Consider the following 24,959-nt stretch of genomic DNA (forward strand, 5'->3'; position numbering starts at 1 on the left):
GTATTTGATTACCTTGTGGTCAAATCGCCGGTAATACACGATTATGCTTCGTTGTAACAGTTCAATTCCCAGCTAGCACGTTTTTCACACACCCGCCCACATCGAATACACAACGACACTTGACTCGCGGGCTTACTTTATTTTGAAACAAGTCGCGTAAATGCGTGTTATTGTCTTTTCGGGGGTACGCGGACTAGAAGATATTCTAATAAATACACGCCTTTGCGTTACAACGTATACATATGAGGATGCTTAAAGGCTCGCTAGGACGTAATGCTAACGGCTTGGATTTCTAAAAAAGCTTGACAAGTGTCAATTATACATTATATATATATACATTGCAATAGTCACGTTTGAACTGCGGTGTGTAAATTGAATTGAAATTGAATCGAAAGAGCTGCGGTTCAGCGGTGAAACCGCGTGCAAATCGTACAAGGGACACTTGGAGATTGAAGAGGTTACGAGACATTTTACGCGACTCGAGGTGAGTGAAATGATTTTGGAGAATAATCTACCTCGTAATGGGCGACGTAATTGACTGAATGCGATACTCGTTGAAACGGAGACGCGTGAAACAATTACGTTAAATTGTTTTTCGTTCGCCTTGAGTCCTCCATTTTTCTTACCAGATTTCTCTTCGAACGTTGTTTGTAAACACAGATTCGGTACTCGGTATTTTCAAAATTTACTTCTGGGTTTCTTTTACTAGTGACCGGTATGTATGTAATTTTAAACCGACTTCACAAGGTCACGGTCAAATTTTACGAGTGATTCCTTGGATTGGAATCGAGTCGTCGTTTAGGTGAAACATTTATTTTCATCAATTGCCTCGGCGTTTTCTCGATATCCGGTTAGCATTTTATTTTGCACGCCGTCGATTTTTTTCCCCACGTAACAGAGGAGATGGTGAAGCAATGTCTTGTACCGATCAAAGTTTCCCAACCTGCTGATTCGTTGGCCGGAAACTGCTCTAGATATAATCGCTAATACTTGAAGCAATCGAATCAATCGGTACTGACTCGGTCATTTATTCTATATTTCGAACTTGCAGGCAAATCTCGAAGCGTCAAGATGCCAAAGCTGAAGCAGCCAACACCCCTGAAAAAACGGGCATTCGATTTCATCGTGACTCACTGCGCGAGTTATTGCCACCAGCTGAGCGTCAAGGGGGATTTGGAGAAACTACGTCAGACCATTACTGAGATAAAAAGTGAGGTGTTTTCATGGCTACCGCCGATTCTTAACCAGCTCTCGGAGTTCTGCGAAAGATTTTTTGACGAATTTTCAAAGTTTGGCAAGGAGATGGCAAAATCGGGTGGTCGCGTTCGCTCGATGACGCACAGGAAAGTAGCGGTGGAGATAATGATGGACGTAGAAATACCTGGACTTCGATGTTCGGACTTGCACCTCGAATGCGCCAATCGTTCTGAGTATCGGAGATTTCAGAGCATCGAGGTATTGATAATGCAAAGTCCGTCGCACGCATTCCCATCTTCCAAAGCCATGAGCTATTTTCGTCTAGAAAACCTGATCGAAATCTGGTTGATAACCAGATGCAACAACCAGGAACTCCGGATAATTGGAACGCATTGCAAGAAGCTGCAAATCTTGAACATCACTTATTCGCGATACGTCACCGACGACGGATTACGAGCTCTGCAGTTTTGCGCCGATTTACGCGTCATTGATTTCGTTGGCTCAGTAATCTCCAATGATTGCATCAACGAGCTGCTGTCGACGCATAAGAAACTGGAGGAGTTCAATATCATCAAACACGACTACTTGCCGTGGGCAGGCAGAGTCGAAGTATACGACCCGTGTTCGCGACCAAGAGAGTTGGTCTGTCCGTCGATAAGACGCTACTGTGCCAGAGGGCCGGTTTCGGAGGCTAATCTAACCGCGATCACGGTGCTGTTTCCGAATTTAACCTATATTCAGTTTTGCTGTCAGTTTTTCAGTGACTTGACCGTATTAAAGAACCTCAAACACCTCACCGAACTCAGTTTCTTGAGTAGTTATTCCATATTGAGTCACGTAAGGCACCTGTTGACAACCGTCGGCGGAAATATTTCTTCGTTAGAAGTAAAGATGAGTTTCAGAGGGAACGAATATTTCAAACAGGATGATGTGAACTTCGTTCATCAATTATGCCCAAATATAGAGGAATTGGTACTCCCTTACGAACCCAATGCACCGTACGATATATTGGTGGTGCCGCCTTTCAACAAATTAAAAATACTTTCGTTAAAAAATAGCAGCTCGTGGGAGGCAACGGTAGAATTTCATCAATTGCCAGAGCTCGAAACTCTTATGCTCGCGAACTTTAACCCAATTGTACAAATTGTCGAACGTGCCATGTTCGATAATGTGAAATTCCCAAAATTGAAAAGGTTCTGCTCCATGCTTTTGACGGCCAGAAGAGATACCGGACTCGACGATTTGAATACAGTCGCGAGAGAGAGGAATCTTGATTTTAAAATTATAACTATTTCCGATCATGATCTGTAGATGTGAGATTGGCCTTCTATTTCGCTAAATAATAATTTTCCTTCAATGCTGAATATAACTTGTTCTTCAATCAACGCTCGGTGATACGAGAGAAAATTTTGTACAAAAAATGTGTTCAATTATGTATAATAAAAAGTGTATTTCGCTATTTCGTTATATTCCAATTAGTTCCTGAGATCATTGCAGGTAAAGGATTCAGAGCATCTTCAGCGATTCGAATTCGTGTGCCAGACCGGAAGTAAAGGATGGTGAACGCGTGGCTGAGGACAGCCTCAACCTTCATCGATGGGTTTGACTCACCTAGAATATGGTAGTTCTCGACATTCCCATGGCTACGGTGACCAAGGCCATGGTTACAATGAGGGTTTCAACGGCTTGACTTGGCCCTGAACGAAGGGTTGAGGACAATTTTCACCATGATTTTCACTCAATGTACGGACGGTGAGCAGATGCACTTACAGCCGGGCACGGTCAAAGCTTTGTGAATTTATAATGCTCAAGCGGTCAGCTCTCCCATGAAAAGTAAGGGGGTCGAACCTATCAAAACCAAGTTAATAAGAAAGTGCGCAAATTATCTTCATCATCTAATCGACAGTCTATGAGATACAGTTAAAATAAGACGATTAAATATTTTCTCTCAAAACGTCGATGAAAAATTCTAGTTTCGAAAAAAAAAAACGTATCGTAAAAAATTCTTGGAAGGTGTGAAATTATTTACCTGTGTACTTACAGTAGTGTACAAGTATTGACAAACCTTTATCCCTTCTCGTAAAACATTTTCACTTTCTGCTAGTAAGTGAAATTTCTTCTCTCCATCTAACGAATTTCAATTTCAATTTTATCTGTACTAAAAATTCGCTGTAATCTTGCGATTATCTATATCTATACTAATATTATAAAGAGGAAAGATTTGATTTTTTGTTTGTTTGTTTGTTTGTTTGAAATGAATAGGCTCCGAAACTACTGAACCGATTTAAAAAATTCTTTCACCGTTGGCAAGCTACGCTATACCCGAGTGACATAGGCTATGTTTCTTTTTCAAAAAAATTAGGGATGCTTACTAAGACTTGAATAATCTAACCCAAGTTGTAAAAAAATAAACAAAAAACTTGCTTCAATCGCGTGCGCTGAGAAAACTATTAATGATAGAACAAAATGATGTATTACAATTTTTCAGGACAACTCACTGTAAACATTGTGTATTTTCTTTTATTATATTATTATATGCCCGTGCGAAGCCGGGATGGGCTGTTAGTTATCCTTATAATTACAGAAATTTTTTCCGCACGGTAACAAGTATGATGCTGATAAAAAACTAATCGCTTTTACGTAGAGTGTATCAAAGGTTACAGTGTCGATACTCGACGTCATAAGAATCTTGGAAATACCCATTTTTGAAGCGATGTATGAAAGTTCAGAGAAGTTATCATGCTAAAACCTGAACAACAGGATAATTTTGTTAAACTTTGTCATTGAAATATGAAAGCATCGGTGAAAATATTATGAAAACTAACGTTTGGCCAGATTACCCGATAATTTTTCGGATTTCCATCTAAGCCTTCTCCCCGAAATCTACCCATAATACTTTCCTAATCTTATGTATCGTTTTCCAGCAACGTCCACGCTTATTTTGCGTTTCGGTAGATCGAGTAAAAAAGCACATATCAAGTTGCTTTATCGCCAAATATACTTCTAGAGGCATATGCTTAATCAAATATTACACAAGTGAACTTTGCTCAACTGGAAAAAGGTTTCGTCTGTGAACAAGAGCCGATGGTCGTGGTAATAATCAAATTTTTTATAACACCTGCATGGGAAGTTCGACTTTGCGCACCATAAAGGGTACGCAAAGTAACCGACTCCCGACAGTTCGCATGAATCACATTGTCTGACGAACGGAAACGAATGACCGAATAAACAAACAGGTAGCTGAAAGTATTTGTAGAAGTTGTATCGCACATTCAAAATTCTCCCGACAATCGACAGAGCATCGAAAACACGTTTGTGATAGTTATTTATTCGTCCTGTGCATTGGCTTAAAAATTATTCGTATGATGATAATTTACCGCTTTTATCGTGGATGATCTCGGCGTGAACGGGCACCGTAAGGTGGATCCGTTGCCGTGATAACCGACGACCAGAGAGATCTTCGGATCGCTCTGGGGACGCAGACCCCTCCGCAAAAGTTAACTCTCGAGTTTTGTTGGGTCACCCGTTTCGTGTCCGGCATGGCACAAAGCCACCCGGAGCCGAAAGCTAACGGGGGACAGGATGAGAGCGGCGATTGAAATAAGATGATCAAAAAGCCACGAGACCGACGCCACGTGTACGCGGGGGTTGCCGGGAAGTTTGAGAGAATACCGCGATCTTGTGACTTGAAACTACCGTGTGACGGATATCTGCGAATACGGGTCCTGATGAAACACCAGATTTGGTTTGAAAATCGAGACACGACGACGTTCCGCTGTTGTCAGCATCACTATCGCGTGTAGCGACTTCCCCCCATTATCCGTACATACTTTTTACCGCGGTACCAAAGACTATATAAAGAGGCGAGCAGCAGCAGCAGTTCAGTTCAGTTCAGTCCAGAGTTTCGACAGCTATCAGCAGGACATCATACAAACATTACGTATCAATTACAGTCATATACATACCCGTTATAACTTGAGGTAAATATAAATAAAGGTTCAATTTTCTGTCAACTTTTTCCTGCTTCTTGTTTGTTCTTGTCCTTTTCACCCACAGGAACTATCCGACGAATCGCCTGTTATAAAATATTTGAGCAAGAGCTGTACGGAAAAGTTTATAAGGTCAGTTTCGCCGAAGACTAATGTCAGTGTAAATATGATCGGACGGTTCGAGTCGTTATTATTGAAGCCTGCGTGCCTTTTTGTCCTGCTGGGAATTTCGTGCCCTGCACCAAACGCTGGCTTAACGCTCCGTTTCGGTAAGACAACATCTTGATATCGAAGTTTTGAAGAGCAACGAAACTGAAAGAAACTTTGGTTCCAGGTAGTGACATAAGGGTCCCGGTCTGCACTACGATATCGTTGCAGCAATTGGGTCAGTTGATCGCGGCAGCTTCAACCACAAAAAAATTCACTCATGGTACTGATCTTCCAACGGTAGATCCATTGGAAACCAGACACGTATGCAATACTTCTAACATCAGACTTATCGACACATTTTATTGGATCTACAGATCCACTTGTGAATCGGTCCTCCGACCAAAACGAAACCTACAAGCCACTTCCGGAAGGCTACGCCCGATATCTCAACTCCAATGTGGCCTATAAAAATTACAAGACGCCGGTAGTCTGGACGGAGGCGAAGAAACTGTGCGAGAAAGAAGGTGCTCGTTTGGTTGTGGCAGACCAAGAGACGTATACTTATTTGATTAATTTGGATAAAATTAGCAGATTACATGTAGGCATTCATCGTATTGGCGACGAATGGATCAGCATTCATGACGGTGAATTTCAGTTTCGCAAAATCCTTATTGTGCACGGATATTGCGTGAAATAATCTATAGTTCATTTTGTTTTGCAGGATCCGTTGTGAATAACATACCATGGGCGATTGGTCAACCTGACTCGAAGTTCGGATGTGTCGGAACACAAACCTGGACCGGTCTTCTAGAAACTATCCCTTGCGACAAGGGCATAGATGCACGATATCGACATTATTTCTGCGAGCTTCCGATTCCCAAAAACAGCTTGTGAGAAGTATTCTCCCATCGACATAGCCGGCACCTGGGCCAAACGGACCCAAGAAAATTCAAAATACAGTAAAGGATTGACTTTTAACGCGATAAACAGCAAAGAAAATTTATACGTGCATGTACAATAAAGTCTTCGAATAGTATTGAAATTCAGAGAGCATCTGGTTTTTTTTTCTTTCCTTTGTCAAGGAGATCAATTCTCACTCGTTCAGTGTAGCTTTCATAGAACCCGCATGATATTTAGTGTAATAATTTCTATATTCTTGGGAGAAAAATTTTCTTTCCTTCGGGTAACGCGTTCTTAAATGATATTTGGAGAAAATTCTCCGCTACCTTACGATTCATATGACTATAATAACGAAAAAATTTTTCGCGCGTGAACGAGTCTTTATATGACCAAAGTGTAAAATCGCTGTTATTTACAGTGGGTCGAAAGTGACGTATCGGTACGTGAGGTCAACTAAATTTGAAAACTACCTATTTTCGAGGTCATGTGTGAAAGTTCAAAGAAGCATCTCGAAACTTAAAAAGGAAAATAATTTAGTTCAGCTCATCAGCATGGGAATATAAAAGCATTAGTGAAATTGTTATAAAATTTCACGTTCGGCTCAATCTACCGATGACTTTTCAGATTGCTATGTACTGTAACGTTGAATTTTTATTGCTCGTTACAAACCACTCTGTATAATGTAATTTGTAATTGAAAATAAAAAAAAAAAAAAATTAAGAATCAGAGCTCGAAGCACACCTTCCAAATATTGAACAAATTTTAATTTTATCACTTCAAATAACTCCACATTCTTTAATTCTACCAGTACTAAATGAATTTCATTGTTTTTCTGTGAATGTCCATGACAAAAAAAAAATTACATTCCGGAGCAAATGGCCTGTATCCGAAACATCATTTTTTGAAAATCCTTCGAATAAAAAAAATATTACATAGTAAAAGAATGATGCATACTTCGATTCAAAGCATATTGAACAACTCTCTGATAATACCTCAGTAGTGGAAACAACATTTCATATTCTAGAGTTTATTAGGGCGTCCGTCGAGCCTCGGTCTTTCCTATATGGCAAGATTGTCAAGTATTTCATTAAGTTGTGGTCGAATCGCCGGTAATACACCATCATGCTTCCTTGTAACAGTTCAATTCCCAGCTATCACGCTTTATACACACCCACACACATCGAATACACAACGGCACTTGACTCGCGGGCTTACTTTATTTTGAAACACGTCGCTTAAATGCGTGTTATTGTCTTTTCGGGGGTACGCGGACTCCGATACATTCTAAATACGCGCCTTCGTGTTACGACTTATACACCAAAGCATGTTTTCAAATTCGCTGAGAAAAATGTCAACGGCTTGGATTGATAAAAACTCTGACAAGCGTTAATTATATATTTTTACATGACAATAGCCGCGTCTGTGCTGCAGAGTGAAAATCAAATTGAAATTGAATCGAAAGAACTGCGGTTCAGTAGTGAAACCGTGTGCAAGTCGTACAAGGGACACTTGGAGATTGAAAAGGTTACGAGACATTCTACGCGACTCGAGGTGAGTGAAACGATTTTGGAGAATAATTTATCTCGTAATTGGTGGCGTGATTAGCTGAATGAGATACTCGTTGGAACGGAGACGCCTGGAACAATTACGTTAAATTGTTTTTCGTTCACCTTGAGTCACCCATTTTTCTTACCTGATTTCTCTTCGAACGTTGTTTGTAAACACAGATTCGGTACTCGGTATTTTCAAAATTTACTTCTGGGTTTCTTTTACTGGTGACCGGTATGTATGTAATTTTAAACCGACTTCACAAGCTCACGGTCAAATTTTACGAGTGATTCCTTCGATTGGAATCGAGTCGTCGTTCAGGTGAAACATTTCTTTTCATCAACGCCTGAGCGTTTTCACGATATCCAGTTAGCATTTTATTTTTTACGCCGTCGATTTTTTTTACACGTAACAGAGGAGATGGAGAAGCAATGTCTTGTAGCGATCAACATTTTCCAACCTGCTGATTCGTTGGCCGGAAACTGCTCTAGATATAATCGCTAATACTTGAAGCAATCGAATCAATCGGCACTGACTCGGTCATTTATTCTATATTTCGAACTTGCAGGCAAATCTCGAAGTGTCAAGATGCCAAAGCTGAAGCAGCCAACACCCCTGAAAAAACGGGCATTCGATTTCATCGTGACTCACTGCGCGAGTTATTGCCACCAGCTGAGCGTCAAGGGGGATTTGGAGAAGCTCCGTCAGAGCATTACTCAGATAAAAAGTGAGGTGTTTTCATGGCTACCGCCGATTCTTAACCAGCTCTCGGAGTTCTGCGAAAGATTTTTTGACGAATTTTCAAAGCTTGGCAAGGAGATGGCAAAATCGGGTGGTCGCGTTCGCTCGATGACGCACAAGAAAGTAGCGGTGGAGATAATGATGGACGTAGAAATACCTGGACTTCGATGTTCGGACTTGCACCTCGAATGCGCCAATCGTTCTGAGTATCGGAGATTTCAGAGCATCGAGGTATTGATAATGCAAAGTCCGTCACACGCATTCCCATCTTCCAAAGCCATGAGCTATTTTCGTCTAGGAAACCTGATCGAAATCTGGTTGATAACCAGATGCAACAACCAGGAACTCCGGATAATTGGAACGCATTGCAAGAAGCTGCAAATCTTGAACATCACCTATTCGCGATACGTCACCGACGACGGATTACGAGCTCTGCAGTTTTGCGCCGATTTACGCGTCATTGATTTCGTTGGCTCAGTAATCTCCAATGATTGCATCAACGAGCTGCTGTCGACGCATAAGAAACTGGAGGAGTTCAATATCATCAAACACGACTACTTGCCGTGGGCAGGCAGAGTCGAAGTATACGACCCGTGTTCGCGACCAAGAGAGTTGGTCTGTCCGTCGATAAGACGCTACTGTGCCAGAGGGCCGGTTTCGGAGGCTAATCTAACCGCGATCACGGTGCTGTTTCCGAATTTAACCTATATTCAGTTTTGCTGTCAGTTTTTCAGTGACTTGACCGTATTAAAGAACCTCAAACACCTCACCGAACTCAGTTTCTTGAGTAGTTATTCCATATTGAGTCACGTAAGGCACCTGTTGACAACCGTCGGCGGAAATATTTCTTCGTTAGAAGTAAAGATGAGTTTCAGAGGGAACGAATATTTCAAACAGGATGATGTGAACTTCGTTCATCAATTATGCCCAAATATAGAGGAATTGGTACTCCCTTACGAACCCAATGCACCGTACGATATATTGGTGGTGCCGCCTTTCAACAAATTAAAAATACTTTCGTTAAAAAATAGCAGCTCGTGGGAGGCAACGGTAGAATTTCATCAATTGCCAGAGCTCGAAACTCTTATGCTCGCGAACTTTAACCCAATTGTACAAATTGTCGAACGTGCCATGTTCGATAATGTGAAATTCCCAAAATTGAAAAGGTTCTGCTCCATGCTTTTGACGGCCAGAAGAGATACCGGACTCGACGATTTGAATACAGTCGCGAGAGAGAGGAATCTTGATTTTAAAATTATAACTATTTCCGATCATGATCTGTAGATGTGAGATTGGCCTTCTATTTCGCTAAATAATAATTTTCCTTCAATGCTGAATATAACTTGTTCTTCAATCAACGCTCGGTGATACGAGAGAAAATTTTGTACAAAAAATGTGTTCAATTATGTATAATAAAAAGTGTATTTCGCTATTTCGTTATATTCCAATTAGTTCCTGAGATCATTGCAGGTAAAGGATTCAGAGCATCTTCAGCGATTCGAATTCGTGTGCCAGACCGGAAGTAAAGGATGGTGAACGCGTGGCTGAGGACAGCCTCAACCTTCATCGATGGGTTTGACTCACCTAGAATATGGTAGTTCTCGACATTCCCATGGCTACGGTGACCAAGGCCATGGTTACAATGAGGGTTTCAACGGCTTGACTTGGCCCTGAACGAAGGGTTGAGGACAATTTTCACCATGATTTTCACTCAATGTACGGACGGTGAGCAGATGCACTTACAGCCGGGCACGGTCAAAGCTTTGTGAATTTATAATGCTCAAGCGGTCAGCTCTCCCATGAAAAGTAAGGGGGTCGAACCTATCAAAACCAAGTTAATAAGAAAGTGCGCAAATTATCTTCATCATCTAATCGACAGTCTATGAGATACAGTTAAAATAAGACGATTAAATATTTTCTCTCAAAACGTCGATGAAAAATTCTAGTTTCGAAAAAAAAAAACGTATCGTAAAAAATTCTTGGAAGGTGTGAAATTATTTACCTGTGTACTTACAGTAGTGTACAAGTATTGACAAACCTTTATCCCTTCTCGTAAAACATTTTCACTTTCTGCTAGTAAGTGAAATTTCTTCTCTCCATCTAACGAATTTCAATTTCAATTTTATCTGTACTAAAAATTCGCTGTAATCTTGCGATTATCTATATCTATACTAATATTATAAAGAGGAAAGATTTGATTATTTGTTTGTTTGTTTGTTTGTTTGAAATGAATAGGCTCCGAAACTACTGAACCGATTTAAAAAATTCTTTCACCGTTGGCAAGCTACGCTATACCCGAGTGACATAGGCTATGTTTCTTTTTCAAAAAAATTAGGGATGCTTACTAAAACTTGAATAATCTAACCCAAGTTGTAAAAAAATAAAAAAAAAACTTCCTTCAATCGCGTGCGCTGAGAAAACTATTAATGATAGAACGAAATGATGTATTACAATTTTCCAGACAACTCACTGTAAACATTGTGTATTTTCTTTTATTATATTATTATATGCCCGTGCGAAGCCGGGATGGGCTGTTAGTTATCCTTATAATTACAGAAATTTTTTCCGCACGGTAACAAGTATGATGCTGATAAAAAACTAATCGCTTTTACGTAGAGTGTATCAAAGGTTACAGTGTCGATACTCGACGTCATAAGAATCTTGGAAATACCCATTTTTGAAGCGATGTATGAAAGTTCAGAGAAGTTATCATGCTAAAACCTGAACAACAGGATAATTTTGTTAAACTTTGTCATTGAAATATGAAAGCATCGGTGAAAATATTATGAAAACTACCGTTTGGCCGGATTACCCGATGATTTTTCGGATTTCCATCTAAGCCTTCTCCCCGAAATCTACCCATAATACTTTCCTAATCTTATGTATCGTTTTCCAGCAACGTCCACGCTTATTTTGCGTTTCGGTAGATCGAGTAAAAAAGCACATATCAAGTTGCTTTATCGCCAAATATACTTCTAGAGGCATATGCTTAATCAAATATTACACAAGTGAACTTTGCTCAACTGGAAAAAGGTTTCGTCTGTGAACAAGAGCCGATGGTCGTGGTAATAATCAAATTTTTTATAACACCTGCATGGGAAGTTCGACTTTGCGCACCATAAAGGGTACGCAAAGTAACCGACTCCCGACAGTTCGCATGAATCACATTGTCTGACGAACGGAAACGAATGACCGAATAAACAAACAGGTAGCTGAAAGTATTTGTAGAAGTTGTATCGCACATTCAAAATTCTCCCGACAATCGACAGAGCATCGAAAACACGTTTGTGATAGTTATTTATTCGTCCTGTGCATTGGCTTAAAAATTATTCGTATGATGATAATTTACCGCTTTTATCGTGGATGATCTCGGCGTGAACGGGCACCGTAAGGTGGATCCGTTGCCGTGATAACCGACGACCAGAGAGATCTTCGGATCGCTCTGGGGACGCAGACCCCTCCGCAAAAGTTAACTCTCGAGTTTTGTTGGGTCACCCGTTTCGTGTCCGGCATGGCACAAAGCCACCCGGAGCCGAAAGCTAACGGGGGACAGGATGAGAGCGGCGATTGAAATAAGATGATCAAAAAGCCACGAGACCGACGCCACGTGTACGCGGGGGTTGCCGGGAAGTTTGAGAGAATACCGCGATCTTGTGACTTGAAACTACCGTGTGACGGATATCTGCGAATACGGGTCCTGATGAAACACCAGATTTGGTTTGAAAATCGAGACACGACGACGTTCCGCTGTTGTCAGCATCACTATCGCGTGTAGCGACTTCCCCCCATTATCCGTACATACTTTTTACCGCGGTACCAAAGACTATATAAAGAGGCGAGCAGCAGCAGCAGTTCAGTTCAGTTCAGTCCAGAGTTTCGACAGCTATCAGCAGGACATCATACAAACATTACGTATCAATTACAGTCATATACATACCCGTTATAACTTGAGGTAAATATAAATAAAGGTTCAATTTTCTGTCAACTTTTTCCTGCTTCTTGTTTGTTCTTGTCCTTTTCACCCACAGGAACTATCCGACGAATCGCCTGTTATAAAATATTTGAGCAAGAGCTGTACGGAAAAGTTTATAAGGTCAGTTTCGCCGAAGACTAATGTCAGTGTAAATATGATCGGACGGTTCGAGTCGTTATTATTGAAGCCTGCGTGCCTTTTTGTCCTGCTGGGAATTTCGTGCCCTGCACCAAACGCTGGCTTAACGCTCCGTTTCGGTAAGACAACATCTTGATATCGAAGTTTTGAAGAGCAACGAAACTGAAAGAAACTTTGGTTCCAGGTAGTGACATAAGGGTCCCGGTCTGCACTACGATATCGTTGCAGCAATTGGGTCAGTTGATCGCGGCAGCTTCAACCACAAAAAAATTCACTCATGGTACTGATCTTCCAACGGTAGATCCATTGGAAACCAGACACGTATGCAATACTTCTAACATCAGACTTATCGACACATTTTATTGGATCTACAGATCCACTTGTGAATCGGTCCTCCGACCAAAACGAAACCTACAAGCCACTTCCGGAAGGCTACGCCCGATATCTCAACTCCAATGTGGCCTATAAAAATTACAAGACGCCGGTAGTCTGGACGGAGGCGAAGAAACTGTGCGAGAAAGAAGGTGCTCGTTTGGTTGTGGCAGACCAAGAGACGTATACTTATTTGATTAATTTGGATAAAATTAGCAGATTACATGTAGGCATTCACCGTATTGGCGACGAATGGATCAGCATTCATGACGGTGAATTTCAATTTCGCAAAATCCTTATTGTGCACGGATATTGCGTGAAATAATCGATCGTTTATTTCGTTTTGCAGGATCCGTTGTGAATTACATACCATGGGCGTTTGGTCAACCTGACTTGAAGTTCGGATGTGTCGGAACACAAACCTGGACCGGTCTTCTAGAAACTATCCCTTGCGACAAGGGCAAAGATGCACTATATCGACATTATTTCTGCGAGCTTCCGATTCCCAAAAACATCTTGTGAGAAGTATTCTCCCATCGACATAGCCGGCACCTGGGCCAAACGGACCCAAGAAAATTCAAAATACAGTAAAGGATTGACTTTCAACGCGATAAACAGCAAAGAAAATTTATACGTGCATGTACAATAAAGTCTTCGAATAGTATTGAAGTTCAGAGAGCATCTGGTTTTTTTCTCTTTCCCTTGTCAAGGAGATCAATTCTCACTCGTTCAGTGTAGCTTTCATAGAACCCGCATGATATTTAGTGTAATAATTTCTATATTCTTGGGAGAAAAATTTTCTTTCCTTCGGGTAACGCGTTCTTAAATGATTTTTGGAGAAAATTCTCCGCTACCTTACGATTCATATGACTATAATAACGAAAAAATTTTTCGCGCGTGAACGAGTCTTTATCCTTTGATTTATGACTTTTCAGATTGCTATGTACTGTAACGTTAAATTTTTATTGCTCGTTACGAACGACTCTGTAAAATGTAATTTGTAATTGAGAATAAAAAAAAAAAAAAAAAAAATTAAGAATCGGAGCTCGAAGCACACTTTCCAAAATTGAACAAATTTTAATTTTATCACTTCAAATAACTCCACGTTCTTCAATTCTACCTGTATTGACCGAATTTCATTGTTTATCTGTGAATATCCATGACAAAAAAAAATTACATTCCGGAGCAAATGGCTTGTATCCGAAATATCATTTTTTCAAAAATCCTTCGAATAAAAAAAATATTACATAGTAAAAGAATGATGCATACTTCGATTCAAGACATATTGAACAACTCTCTGATAATACCTCAGTAGTGGAAAGAACATTTTATATTCTAGAGTTTATTAGGGCGTCCGTCGAGCCTCGGTCTTTCCTATATGGCGAGATTGTCAAGTATTCGATCATCTTGTGGTCGAATCGCCGGTAATACACCATCATGCTTCCTTGTAACAGTTCAATTTCCAGCTATCACGCTCTATACACACCCACACACATCGAATACACAACGGCACTTGACTCGCGGGCTTACTTTATTTTGAAACACGTCGCTTGAATGCGTGTTATTGTCTTTTCGGGGGTACGCGGACTCCGATATATTCTAAATACGCGCCTCTGCGTTACGACTTATACACCAAAGCATGTTTCCAAGCTCGCTGAGAAGAATGTCAACGGCTTGGATTCATAAAAACCCTGACAAGCGTTAATTATATATTTTTACATGACAATAGCCGCGTCTGTGCTGCAGAGTGAAAATCAAATTGAAAATTGAATCGAAAGAACTGCGGTTCAGTAGTGAAAACCTTTGCAAGTCGTACAAGGGACACTTGGAGATTGAAGAGGTTACGAGACATTCTACGCGACTCGAGGTGAGTGAAACGATTTTGGAGAATAATTTATTTCGTAATTGGCGGCGTAATTAGCTGAATGCGATACTCGTTGAAACGGAGACGCCAGGAACAATTACGTTCAATTATTTTTCGTTCGCCTTGAGTCACCCATTTTTCTTACCTGATTTTTCTTTGAACGTTGTTTGTAAACACAAAATTCAAAATTTACTTCTGGGTTTCTTTTACTAGTGACCGGTAATTATTTTAAACCGACTTCACAAGCTCACGGTCAAATTTTACGAGTGATTCCTTAGATTGGAATCGAGTCGTCGTTCAGGTAAAACATTTATTTTCATCAATTGCCTCAGCGTTTTCTCGATATCCAGTTAGCATTTTATTTTTCACGCCGTCGATTTTTTTTACACGTAACAGAGGAGATGGAAAAGCAATGTCTTGTACCGATCAACGTTTTCCAACTTGCTGATTCGTTGGCCGGAAACTGCTCTAGATATAATCGCTAATATTTGAAGCATCCGAATCAATCGGCACTGACTCGGTCATTTATTCTATATTTCGAACTTGCAGACAAATCTCGAACCGTCAAGATGCCAAAGCTCAAGCAGCCGGAACCCCTGAAGGAACTGGTATTCGATTTCATCGTGACTCACTGCGCGAGTTATTGCCACCAACTGAGCGTCAAGGGGGATTTGGAGAAACTCCGTCAGAGTATTACTGAGATAAAACTTGAGGTGTTTTCATGGCTGCCACCGATCCTTGGCCAGCATGCAGAGTTCTGCGAAAAATTTTTTGAGACATTTTTGGGTTTCGGCTACGACCTGTTGAAATCGAGTGGTCGCGTTCGCCCACTGGCGCACAACAGAGCAGCGGTTGAGATAATGATGGACGTAGAAATACGTGGACTGCGATGTTCAGACCTGCACCTCGAATACCTCGACAGCCCTGATTACTGCAGATTTCAGAACATAGACGCATTGAAAATGCACAATCCGCCTTACGAATTCGTAAATCATAATGTCCTGCGCTGTTTTCGCCTAGAAAACTTGACTCAACTCTGGATGATAAGCTGGTGCGGTGACCGAGAACTCGAGATCATTGGAAGGCGTTGCAGGAAACTGCAATTATTGAACATTATGAATTCAGTAAACGTCAGTGAGGAGGGATTGCGAGCTCTGCGGCCGTGCACCGACTTGCGCGTCATTGATTTTCGTGGCTGCGCTTCAAAATTGACGAACAATGCCGTAAACAGGCTCCTGTCAGATCTCAAGAAACTAGAGGAGTTCAATGTGATCGAAGACGAATACTTTCCGGGGCGAGATGAAATCAAAACATACGACCCGTGTTCGCGTCGACAGACGTTGGTCTGTCCATCGATGAAACGCTACTGTTTCAGAGGGTCGGTTCAGAATTCAGATCTAGACGCCGTCGTGACACTTTTTCCACATTTGACTCATCTCCAGTTTTGCTGTGAGATTTTAGGTGATTTGCGGAAATTGCAAAATCTCCAAAGCCTCAAGGAGCTCAGTTTCTGGGGTAGCTATTCCGTAATACGTCATCTCGGGCCACTGTTAAAAATCATCGGCGAAAATATTTCTGTAATAAAACTGAACCTGCCTACTACAGTAGTCGGTCATTTGTCGCAGCTTGATGTGAACTTCGTTCATGAATACTGCAAAAATATCCAGGAATTTGTGTTCGCTTTCAGACCCAGAATGCACATGGATGAATTGCTGATACGATCTTTCATGAAATTGAAAAAACTGGCTATAGAACATTGCTACATGCGGATCGCGACGATTGAATTTCAAGAAATGCCAGAGCTCGAAGATCTTACGCTCGTGGACTTTGAGCCGATTGTAGATATTATATCATCCATCATGCTCGATAATACAAGGTTTGGAAAATTGAAAACGTTTTACTCCCCGACCTTGGATTCCACGGATCATCAGAGACTGCATGACTTAAATCAAATCGCGAAAGAGAGGAATCTCGATTTTTCAATAGTATTTCTTGATGATTGTTCCTTGTAGATATTGGCTTGCCATTCCATTTCGGTAAATCGTACTTTTTCTCCGATGCTGAATATCAGGGATGTGCGGGTAGCCCCGGACACTCGAAATATGCAACAATAGAGACGAAAATTTAAGCAAAGCGACATGTTGCCCATATTTTTCAATCAACGCTTACCAATCGGAGAAAAAATTTTGTATAAAAAATGTGTGTCTAAGTATGAATAATAAAAAGAGTACTCCGCTATTTCGTTGTATTTAAATTAGTTCCTGAGATCATTGCAGGTGAAGGATTCAGAGCATCTCCAGCGATTCGAATTCGTGTGCTAGACCGGAAGTAAAGTATGGTGAACGCTTGGCTGAGGACAGCCTCAAACTTCATCGATGGGTTTGACTCACCTAGAATATGGTAGTTCTCGACATTCCCATGGCTACGGTGACCAAGGCCATGGTTACAATGAGGGTTTCAACGACTTGACTTGGCCCTCAACGAAGGGTTGAGGACAATTTTCACCGTCATTTTCTTTGTATGATCGAATGGCAATGACGAACACAGATTGTAAAAGCTCTCCATTAATCGCTTTCAAAGGCAATTATTTATAAACGATTTCTTGGAAAAATCCCATCCATTACGAGTTTAGATTTGCTACTTCAGAAGCGCACATTTTCTAAAATGTAGAGCAGCTCAGAGAAACCTAGTGAAATATAAGCAGATTTTGGAGCCCGGTATAAGGTAAAGTTTTCATAACGGCAGAGGGTACATTCAAAATTGTTTATACAAGATAATGCGATAAGTTCGTTTTTAATAGTGCTCTCATCATGAATCACGACTATATTTTTCAACTAACCACCAGCCCCGAACAAAACTAGGAGATTCCCCGGTTAGCCAGCTCCGTGAACTAACCGAGGGTCGCGTTCCTGTGACTGGTTTTTACGATTTTCTTAAGAGGGTGCGGAGGATGAGCATGGAAGGAATAATCAAATAGAAATGCGAGATGTTGGGGAAACGTGGGGCACGACGGCCCCCCCAAACAGCTGATTAATTTTTCTGGCCTTTGAGCACTGGGTACGAGTCGCTTTGATCTAACTGGAAGTAATTCGTCATCATTTTGCCGAAATTTAATTTTAAAAGGACAAAAAAAAAAATAAAAATGTACTTTCTTTTACTTCAAATGACTCCATCCTTTAATTCTACCTGAACTGAATGAATTTCATTGATTATCTATCAATATGTATGACAAAAAAAATTCACATTCCGGAACGAATGGCCTGGATCTAAAATATCATTCTTTTGAAAATCTTGACGTAAAAAAAAAATGTTTCGTCCCAAAAGAACGATGCATACTTTAATTCAACGCATATTGAACATCCCTCTAATAATACCTTAGTAGTGGAAAAAACATTTTATATTCTAGAGTTTATTAGGGCGTCCGTAGAGCCTCGGTCTTTCCTATACGCCGAGATTGTCAAGTATTTCATCAAGTTGTGGTCGAATCGCCGGTAATACACCATCATGCTTCCTTGTAACAGTTCAATTCCCAGCTAGCACGCTTTATACACACCCACACACATCGAATACACAACGGCACTTGACTCGCGGGCTTACTTTATTTTGAAACACGTCGCTTAAATGCGTGTTATTGTCTTTTCGGGGGTACGCGGACTCCGATACATTCTAAATACGCGCCTTCGCGTTATGACTTGTACACCAAAGCATGTTTCGAAGCTCGCTGAAAAGAATGTCAACGGCTTGGATTTATAAAAACCCCGACAAGTGTTAATTATATATTTGTATATTACGATAGCCGCGTCTGTGCTGCAGAGTGAAAATCAAATTGAAATTGAATCGAAAGAACTGCGGTTCAGTAGTGAAACCGTGTGCAAGTCATATAAGGGTCACTTGGAGACCGAAGAGGTTACGAGACATTCTACGCGACTCGAGGTGAGTGAAACGATTTTGGAGAATAATTTATCTCGTAATTGGCGGCGTAATTAGCTGAATGCGATACTCGTTGGAACGTAGACGCCTGGAACAATTACGTTCAATTGTTTTTCGTTCGTCTTGAGTCCTCCATTTTCCTTACCGGATTTCTCTTTGAACGTTATTTGTAAACACAGATTCGGTACTTGGTGTTTTCGAAATTTACTTCTGTGTTTCTTTCACGAGTAACCGATAACTATCTTTTACTGATTTCACAAGCTCGCGGTCATATTTTACGAGTGATTCCTTGGTTTGGAATCGAGTCGTCGTTCAGATGAAACATTTATTTTCATCAATTGCCTCGGCGTTTTCTCGATGTCCAGTTAGCATTTTATTTTTCACGCCGTCGATTTTTTTTACACGTAACAGAGGAGATGGAAAAGCAATGTCTTGTACCGATCAATGTTTTCCAACTTGCTGATTCGTTGGCCGGAAACTGCTCTAGATATAATCGCTAATATTTGAAGCATCCGAATCAATCGGCACTGACCCGGTCATTTATTCTATATTTCGAACTTGCAGACAAATCTCGAAGCGTCAAGATGCCAAAGCTCAAGCAGCCGGAACGCCTGACGGAACTGGTATTCGATTTCATCGTTAATCACTGCGTGAATTATTGCCACCAGCTGAGCCTCAGGGGGAATTTCGAGAAACTACGTCGGACCATTAATGAGATTAAAACTGAATTGTTTCGATGGATGCCACGGGTCCTTCGCCAGCGTGCAGCGTTCTGCAGCAGTTTTATTACGACATTTTTGAGTTTAGGCTACGATGTGATGTCTTCGGGTGGTCCCGTTCGCCCGGCGGCGCACAACAAAGCAGCGGTTGAGATAATGATGGACGTAGAAATACCTGGACTGCGATGTACAGACCAGCACCTCGGACACCTCAAGGTCCGTGATTACCACAGATTTCAGACTATAAACACATTGGATATGCGCAATCCGCGTTACGGATACCGACTTCATGATATCCTGAGCCGTTTTCGCCTAGAACACTTGACTCAACTCGTGTTGGTAGGCTGGTGCAATAACCGGGCACTCGAGGTCATTGGAAGCCGTTGCAGGAATCTGCGATTATTGAACATTTCGACTTCACAAAGGGTCAGTGACGTGGGATTGCTAGCTCTGCTGCCGTGCACCGACTTGCGCAATATTGATTTTCGTACCTGTGCTACAAGAATAACGTACGACACCGTAAACACGCTGCTATCAAGTTTCACGAAACTAGAGCAGTTCAATACGATCAATCACGACTACTATCCGGGGCTAGATCAAACCAAAGCATTCGACCCGTGTAAGCGTGAACGGACGTTGGTCTGTCCGTCGATGGACCGCTACTGTTTCAGAGGGACGGTTTACAATTCAGATCTAGACGCCGTCGTGACACTTTTTCCAAATTTGACTCGTCTCCAGTTTTGCTGTAACATGGTTGGTGATTACCAGAGATTGCAAAATCTCCACAGACTCGAGGAGCTCAGTTTCTGGGGCGAAGTTTCCATAGTACCTCATCTCTGGCAACTGTTAACGATCATCGGGGAAAATATTTCTGTATTAAACTTACATATGCCTAATGGAATACCCGGTCATTTCACACAGAGTGAAGTGAACTTCGTTCGTGAATGCTGCAAAAATATCCAGGAATTATCATTCAGTTTCATGTCCAGAATAGACATGGACAAATTGCTGATAGGGCCTTTCATGAAATTGAAAAAACTGGTGATAGTACATCGCCACATGCGGACCGCGACGATTGAATTTCAAGAAATGCCAGAGCTCGAAGATCTTTCACTCATGTACTTTGATCCGATTGTAGATATTATATCATCCATGATGTTCGATAATACAAGGTTTGGAAATTTAAAAAGGATTAAGTACCCGATCTTGGATGCCACGGATCATCAGTTATTGCATCACTTAAATCTAATCGCGAAAGAGAGGAATCTCGATATTTCAGTAGTATTTGTTGGTAGTAGATCCTTGTAGATATTGGTTTGCCATTCCATTTCGGTAAATCATACTTTTTCTCCGATGCTGAATATCGGGGATGCGCGGGTAGCCCCGGAAACTCGAAATATGCAACAATAGAGACGAAAATTTAAGCAAAGCGACATGCTGCCCATATTTTTCAATCAACGCTTACCAATCGGAGAAAAAATTTTGTATAAAAAATGTGTGTCTAAGTATGAATGATAAAAAGTGCACTCCGCTATTTCGTTGTATTTAAATTAGTTCCTGAGATCATTGCAGGTGAAGGATTCAGAGCATCTCCAGCGATTCGAATTCGTGTGCTAGACCGGAAGTAAAGTATGGTGAACGCGTGGCTGAGGACAGCCTCAACCTTCATCGATGGGTTTGACTCACCTAGAATATGGTAGTTCTCGACATTCCCATGGCTACGGTGACCAAGGCCATGGTTATAATGAGGGTTTCAAAGACTTGACTTGGCCCTCAACGAAGGGTTGAGGACAATTTTCACAGTCATTTTCTTTGTGTGATCGAATGGCAATGACGAACACAGATTGTAAAAGCTCTCCATTAATCGCTTTCAGTGGCAATTATTTATGAACGATTTCTTGGAAAAATCCCATCCATTACGAGTTTAGATTTGCCACTTCAGAAGCGCACATTTTCTAAAATGTAGAGCAGCTCAGAGAAACCTAGTGAAATATAAGCAGATTTTGGAGCCCGGTAGAAGGTGAAGTTTTCATAACGGCAGAGGGTACATTCAAAATTGTTTATACAAGATAATGCGATAAGTTCGTTTTCTAATAGTGCTCTCATCATGAATCACGACAACATTTTTCAACTAACCACCAGCCCCGAACAAAACTAGGAGATTCCCCGGCTAGCCAGCTCCGTGAACTAACCGAGGGTCGCGTTCCTGTGACTGGTTTTTACGATCTTCTTAAGAGGGTGCGGAGGATGAGCATGGAAGGAATAATCAAAGAGAAATGCGAGATGTTGGGGAAACGTGGGGCACGACGGCCCCCCCAAACAGCTGATTAATTTTTCTGGCCTTTGAGCACTGGGTACGAGTCGCTTTGATCTAACTGGAAGTAATTCGTCATCATTTTGCCGAAATTTAATTTTAAAACGACAAAAAAAAAATAAAAATGTACTTTCTTTTACTTCAAATAACTCCATCCTTTAATTCCACCTGTACTGAATGAATTTCATTGATTATCTATCAATATGTATGACAAAAAAAATTCACATTCCGGAACGAATGGCCTGGATCCAAAATATCATTCTTTTGAAAATCTTGACGTAAAAAAAAATGTTTCGTCCCAAAAGAACGATGCATACTTTAATTTAACGCATATTGAACATTTTGTTTTTTTCAGTCTATTGGGGCGTCCGTCGTGACTCGGTCTTTTCTATATGCCGAGATTGTCAAGTATTTCATTAAGTTGTGGTCGAATCGCCGGTAATACACCATCATGCTTCCTTGTAACAGTTCAATTCCCAGCTAGCACGCTTTATACACACCCACACACATCGAATACACAACGGCACTTGACTCGCGTGCTTACTTTATTTTGAAACACGTCGTTTAAATGCGTGTTATTGTCTTTTCGGGGGTACGCGGACTCCGATACATTCTAAATACGCGCCTCTGCGTTACGACTTATACACCAAAGCATGTTTCCAAGCTCGCTGAGAAGAATGTCAACGGCTTGGGTTTATAAAAACCCTGACAAGCGTTAATTATATATTTTTATATGACAATAGCCGCGTTTGTGCTGCAGAGTGAAAATCAAATTGAAATTGAATCGAAAGAACTGCGGTTCAGTAGTGAAAACGTTTGCAAGTCGTACAAGGGACACTTGGAGATTGAAGAGGTTACGAGACATTCTACGCGACTCGAGGTGAGTGAAACGATTTTGGAGAATAATTTATTTCGTAATTGGTGACGTAATTAGCTGAATGCGATACTCGTTGAAACGGAGACGCCAGGAACAATTACGTTCAATTGTTTTTCGTTCGTCTTGAGTCCTCCATTCTCCTTACCGGATTTCTCTTTGACCGTTATTTGTAAAAACACATTCGGTACTTGGTGTCTTCGAAATTTACTTCTGGGTTTGTTCTAAGAGTGACCGGTAACCATTTTTCATTGACCTCACCAGCTCAAGTTAAATTATACTAGTGATTCCTTAGATCGTAATCAAGTCGTCGTTCAGTTGAATCATTCACTTTCATCAATTGCCTCAGCGTTTTCTCGATATCCGGTTAGCATTTTATTTACACATAGTCGATTTTTTTCTGTAAGTAATAGAGGAGACAGAGAAGCAATGTGTTGTACCGATCGAAGTTTTCCAACTTGTAGATTCATTGGCCGAAAACTGCTTTTAGATATAATCGCTTACATTTGCAGCATCAGAATCAATCGGCACTTACTCTGTCATTTATTCGATATTTCGAAGTTGCAGACAAATATTGAAACGTCAAGATGCCAAAGCTCAGGCAGCCAACTTCCCTGCAGGAACTGGTATTCGATTTCATCGTAAATCACTGCGCGAATTATTGCCACCAGCTGAGCCTCAAGGGGGATTTGGAGAAACTACGTCAGACCATTACTGAGATAAAAACTGAATTGTTTCCATGGCTGCCACCGATCCTTGGCCAGCCTTCAGAGTTCTGCGAAAATTTTTTCGAAATATTTTTATTGCACGGCTACGATACTTTAAAATCGAGTAATATTTGTCGTCCGATCGCGCACAACAGAGCAGCGGCTGAGATAATGATGGACGTAGAAATACCTGGACTCATATGTTCAGACCTGCACCTCGAATACCTCGATATCCGAGATTATCGCAGATTCAAGATCCTAGATGCATTGAAAATGTACGATTTCCCAGTTTTTCAAGCCCTGGACTATTTTCCTCTAGAATATTTGACCGAACTCTGGATGATAAACTGGTGCACTAACCAGGAACTGGAGATCGTTGGATCGCGTTGCAGGAAGCTGAAAATCTTGAACATTTCGTATTCACGAAACGTAACTGACGATGGATTGCGAGCTTTGCGACCGTGCGCCGACTTGCGCGTCATTCACTTTCGTTGCTCTGCCTCAAAAGTGACCAACGATGCCATAAACGAGCTGCTGTCAACGCATACGAAACTAGAGGAGTTCAACACGATCAGTGTCAAATACTTGCCGGGGCGAGACGAAATCAGAATATACGATCCGTGTTCGCGTCGACAGACGCTGGTCTGTCCGTCGGTAAAACGCTACTGTATCAGAGGGGCGGTTTGGAGTTCGGATCTAAACGCCGTCGTGACACTGTTTCCGAATTTGACCAATCTCCAGTTTTGCTGTAGGTCTTTAATTGATTTGCGCGTGTTGCAAAATCTTAAAAACCTCAAGGCGCTCTGTTTCTTGGGCATTCATTCGGTGATAATTTATATTGAGCAACTGTTAACGGTCATCGGCGAAAATATTTCTGTAATCGAGATAAAGATGTCTTCTACAGCAGTCGGTCATTTGACACAGAATGATGTGAACTTCGTTCATAAATTCTGCAAAAATATCCAGGAATTTGTATTCGCTTACAGACCCACAATACGAATGGATAAATTGCTGATGCCGTCTTTTATGAAATTGAAAAAACTGTCGATAGAACGTTGCTTCATGCTGACCGCGACGATAGAGTTTCAGGAAATGCCAGAGCTCGAAGATCTTACGCTCGTGAACTTCGAGCCAATTGTAGATATTATATCATCCATCATGCTCGATAATAAAAGATTTGGAAAATTGAAAATGTTTCACTCCATGATTTTAGAAGGCAAAGAGCATCAGAGACTCAACGGCTTGAATCAAATCGCGAAAGAGATGAATATCGATTTTTCAGTAGTATTTTTTGGTGATTTTGAATTGTAGATATTTGTTTGCCGTTCCATTTCGGTAAATCATACTTTTTATCCGATGCTGAATTTCGGGGATGTGCGGGTAGCCCCGGACACTCGAAGTATGCAACAATAGAGACGAAAATGTAAATAACGTGACATATTGCTCACATTTTAAATCAACGCTTGCCAATTGGAAAGAAAATTTTGTACAGAAAATGTGTGTATAATTGTGTATAATAAAAAGTGGACTCTGCTATTTCGTT

General features: G+C 41.1%; 6 protein-coding genes across 8 annotated transcripts; all 6 read left to right on the forward strand.

Annotated features, from left to right (window-relative positions):
- Positions 1 to 139: 139 nt before the first annotated feature.
- On the forward strand, positions 140 to 2,636 carry LOC124308474 (uncharacterized). Its single transcript, XM_046771219.1, has 2 exons — positions 140 to 484; positions 1,052 to 2,636. Exon 2 carries the CDS (start codon positions 1,072 to 1,074, stop codon positions 2,506 to 2,508), a length of 1,437 nt encoding a protein of 478 aa, XP_046627175.1. The 5' UTR covers positions 140 to 484; positions 1,052 to 1,071; the 3' UTR covers positions 2,509 to 2,636.
- Positions 2,637 to 5,093: 2,457 nt separating this feature from the next.
- Positions 5,094 to 6,230, forward strand: LOC124309494 (uncharacterized). The gene is made up of 5 exons (XM_046773162.1): positions 5,094 to 5,177; positions 5,254 to 5,455; positions 5,521 to 5,616; positions 5,711 to 5,980; positions 6,058 to 6,230. Exons 2-5 carry the CDS (start codon positions 5,353 to 5,355, stop codon positions 6,228 to 6,230), a joined length of 642 nt encoding a protein of 213 aa, XP_046629118.1. The 5' UTR covers positions 5,094 to 5,177; positions 5,254 to 5,352.
- Positions 6,231 to 12,397: 6,167 nt separating this feature from the next.
- Positions 12,398 to 13,759, forward strand: LOC124308477 (uncharacterized). The gene is made up of 5 exons (XM_046771223.1): positions 12,398 to 12,477; positions 12,554 to 12,755; positions 12,821 to 12,916; positions 13,011 to 13,280; positions 13,358 to 13,759. The coding sequence occupies exons 2-5, from the start codon at positions 12,653 to 12,655 to the stop codon at positions 13,528 to 13,530; spliced, it is 642 nt and encodes a 213-aa protein (XP_046627179.1). The 5' UTR covers positions 12,398 to 12,477; positions 12,554 to 12,652; the 3' UTR covers positions 13,531 to 13,759.
- Positions 13,760 to 14,608: 849 nt separating this feature from the next.
- On the forward strand, positions 14,609 to 17,110 carry LOC124308473 (uncharacterized). 2 transcript variants are annotated; one of them, XM_046771218.1, is made up of 3 exons: positions 14,609 to 14,875; positions 15,422 to 16,250; positions 16,334 to 17,110. In XM_046771218.1, the coding sequence occupies exons 2-3, from the start codon at positions 15,442 to 15,444 to the stop codon at positions 16,335 to 16,337; spliced, it is 813 nt and encodes a 270-aa protein (XP_046627174.1). In that variant the 5' UTR covers positions 14,609 to 14,875; positions 15,422 to 15,441; the 3' UTR covers positions 16,338 to 17,110. The 2 variants fall into 2 exon arrangements, with proteins under 2 accessions (XP_046627174.1, XP_046627172.1); XM_046771216.1 differs by having other exon boundaries at positions 15,422 to 17,110.
- A 1,264-nt stretch (positions 17,111 to 18,374) lies between these two features.
- On the forward strand, positions 18,375 to 21,055 carry LOC124308472 (uncharacterized). Its single transcript, XM_046771215.1, has 2 exons — positions 18,375 to 18,805; positions 19,367 to 21,055. Exon 2 carries the CDS (start codon positions 19,387 to 19,389, stop codon positions 20,827 to 20,829), a length of 1,443 nt encoding a protein of 480 aa, XP_046627171.1. The 5' UTR covers positions 18,375 to 18,805; positions 19,367 to 19,386; the 3' UTR covers positions 20,830 to 21,055.
- A 1,337-nt stretch (positions 21,056 to 22,392) lies between these two features.
- LOC124308475 (uncharacterized) lies at positions 22,393 to 24,925 on the forward strand. Of its 2 annotated transcripts, none has more exons than XM_046771221.1 (2): positions 22,393 to 22,715; positions 23,271 to 24,925. In XM_046771221.1, the coding sequence occupies exon 2, from the start codon at positions 23,297 to 23,299 to the stop codon at positions 24,725 to 24,727; it is 1,431 nt and encodes a 476-aa protein (XP_046627177.1). In that variant the 5' UTR covers positions 22,393 to 22,715; positions 23,271 to 23,296; the 3' UTR covers positions 24,728 to 24,925. The 2 variants fall into 2 exon arrangements, with proteins under 2 accessions (XP_046627177.1, XP_046627176.1); XM_046771220.1 differs by having other exon boundaries at positions 22,394 to 22,715; positions 23,277 to 24,925.
- Positions 24,926 to 24,959: the final 34 nt, after the last annotated feature.

Source organism: Neodiprion virginianus, chromosome 7 (genome assembly GCF_021901495.1).
Source record: "Neodiprion virginianus isolate iyNeoVirg1 chromosome 7, iyNeoVirg1.1, whole genome shotgun sequence".
NCBI lineage: Eukaryota > Metazoa > Arthropoda > Insecta > Hymenoptera > Diprionidae > Neodiprion > Neodiprion virginianus.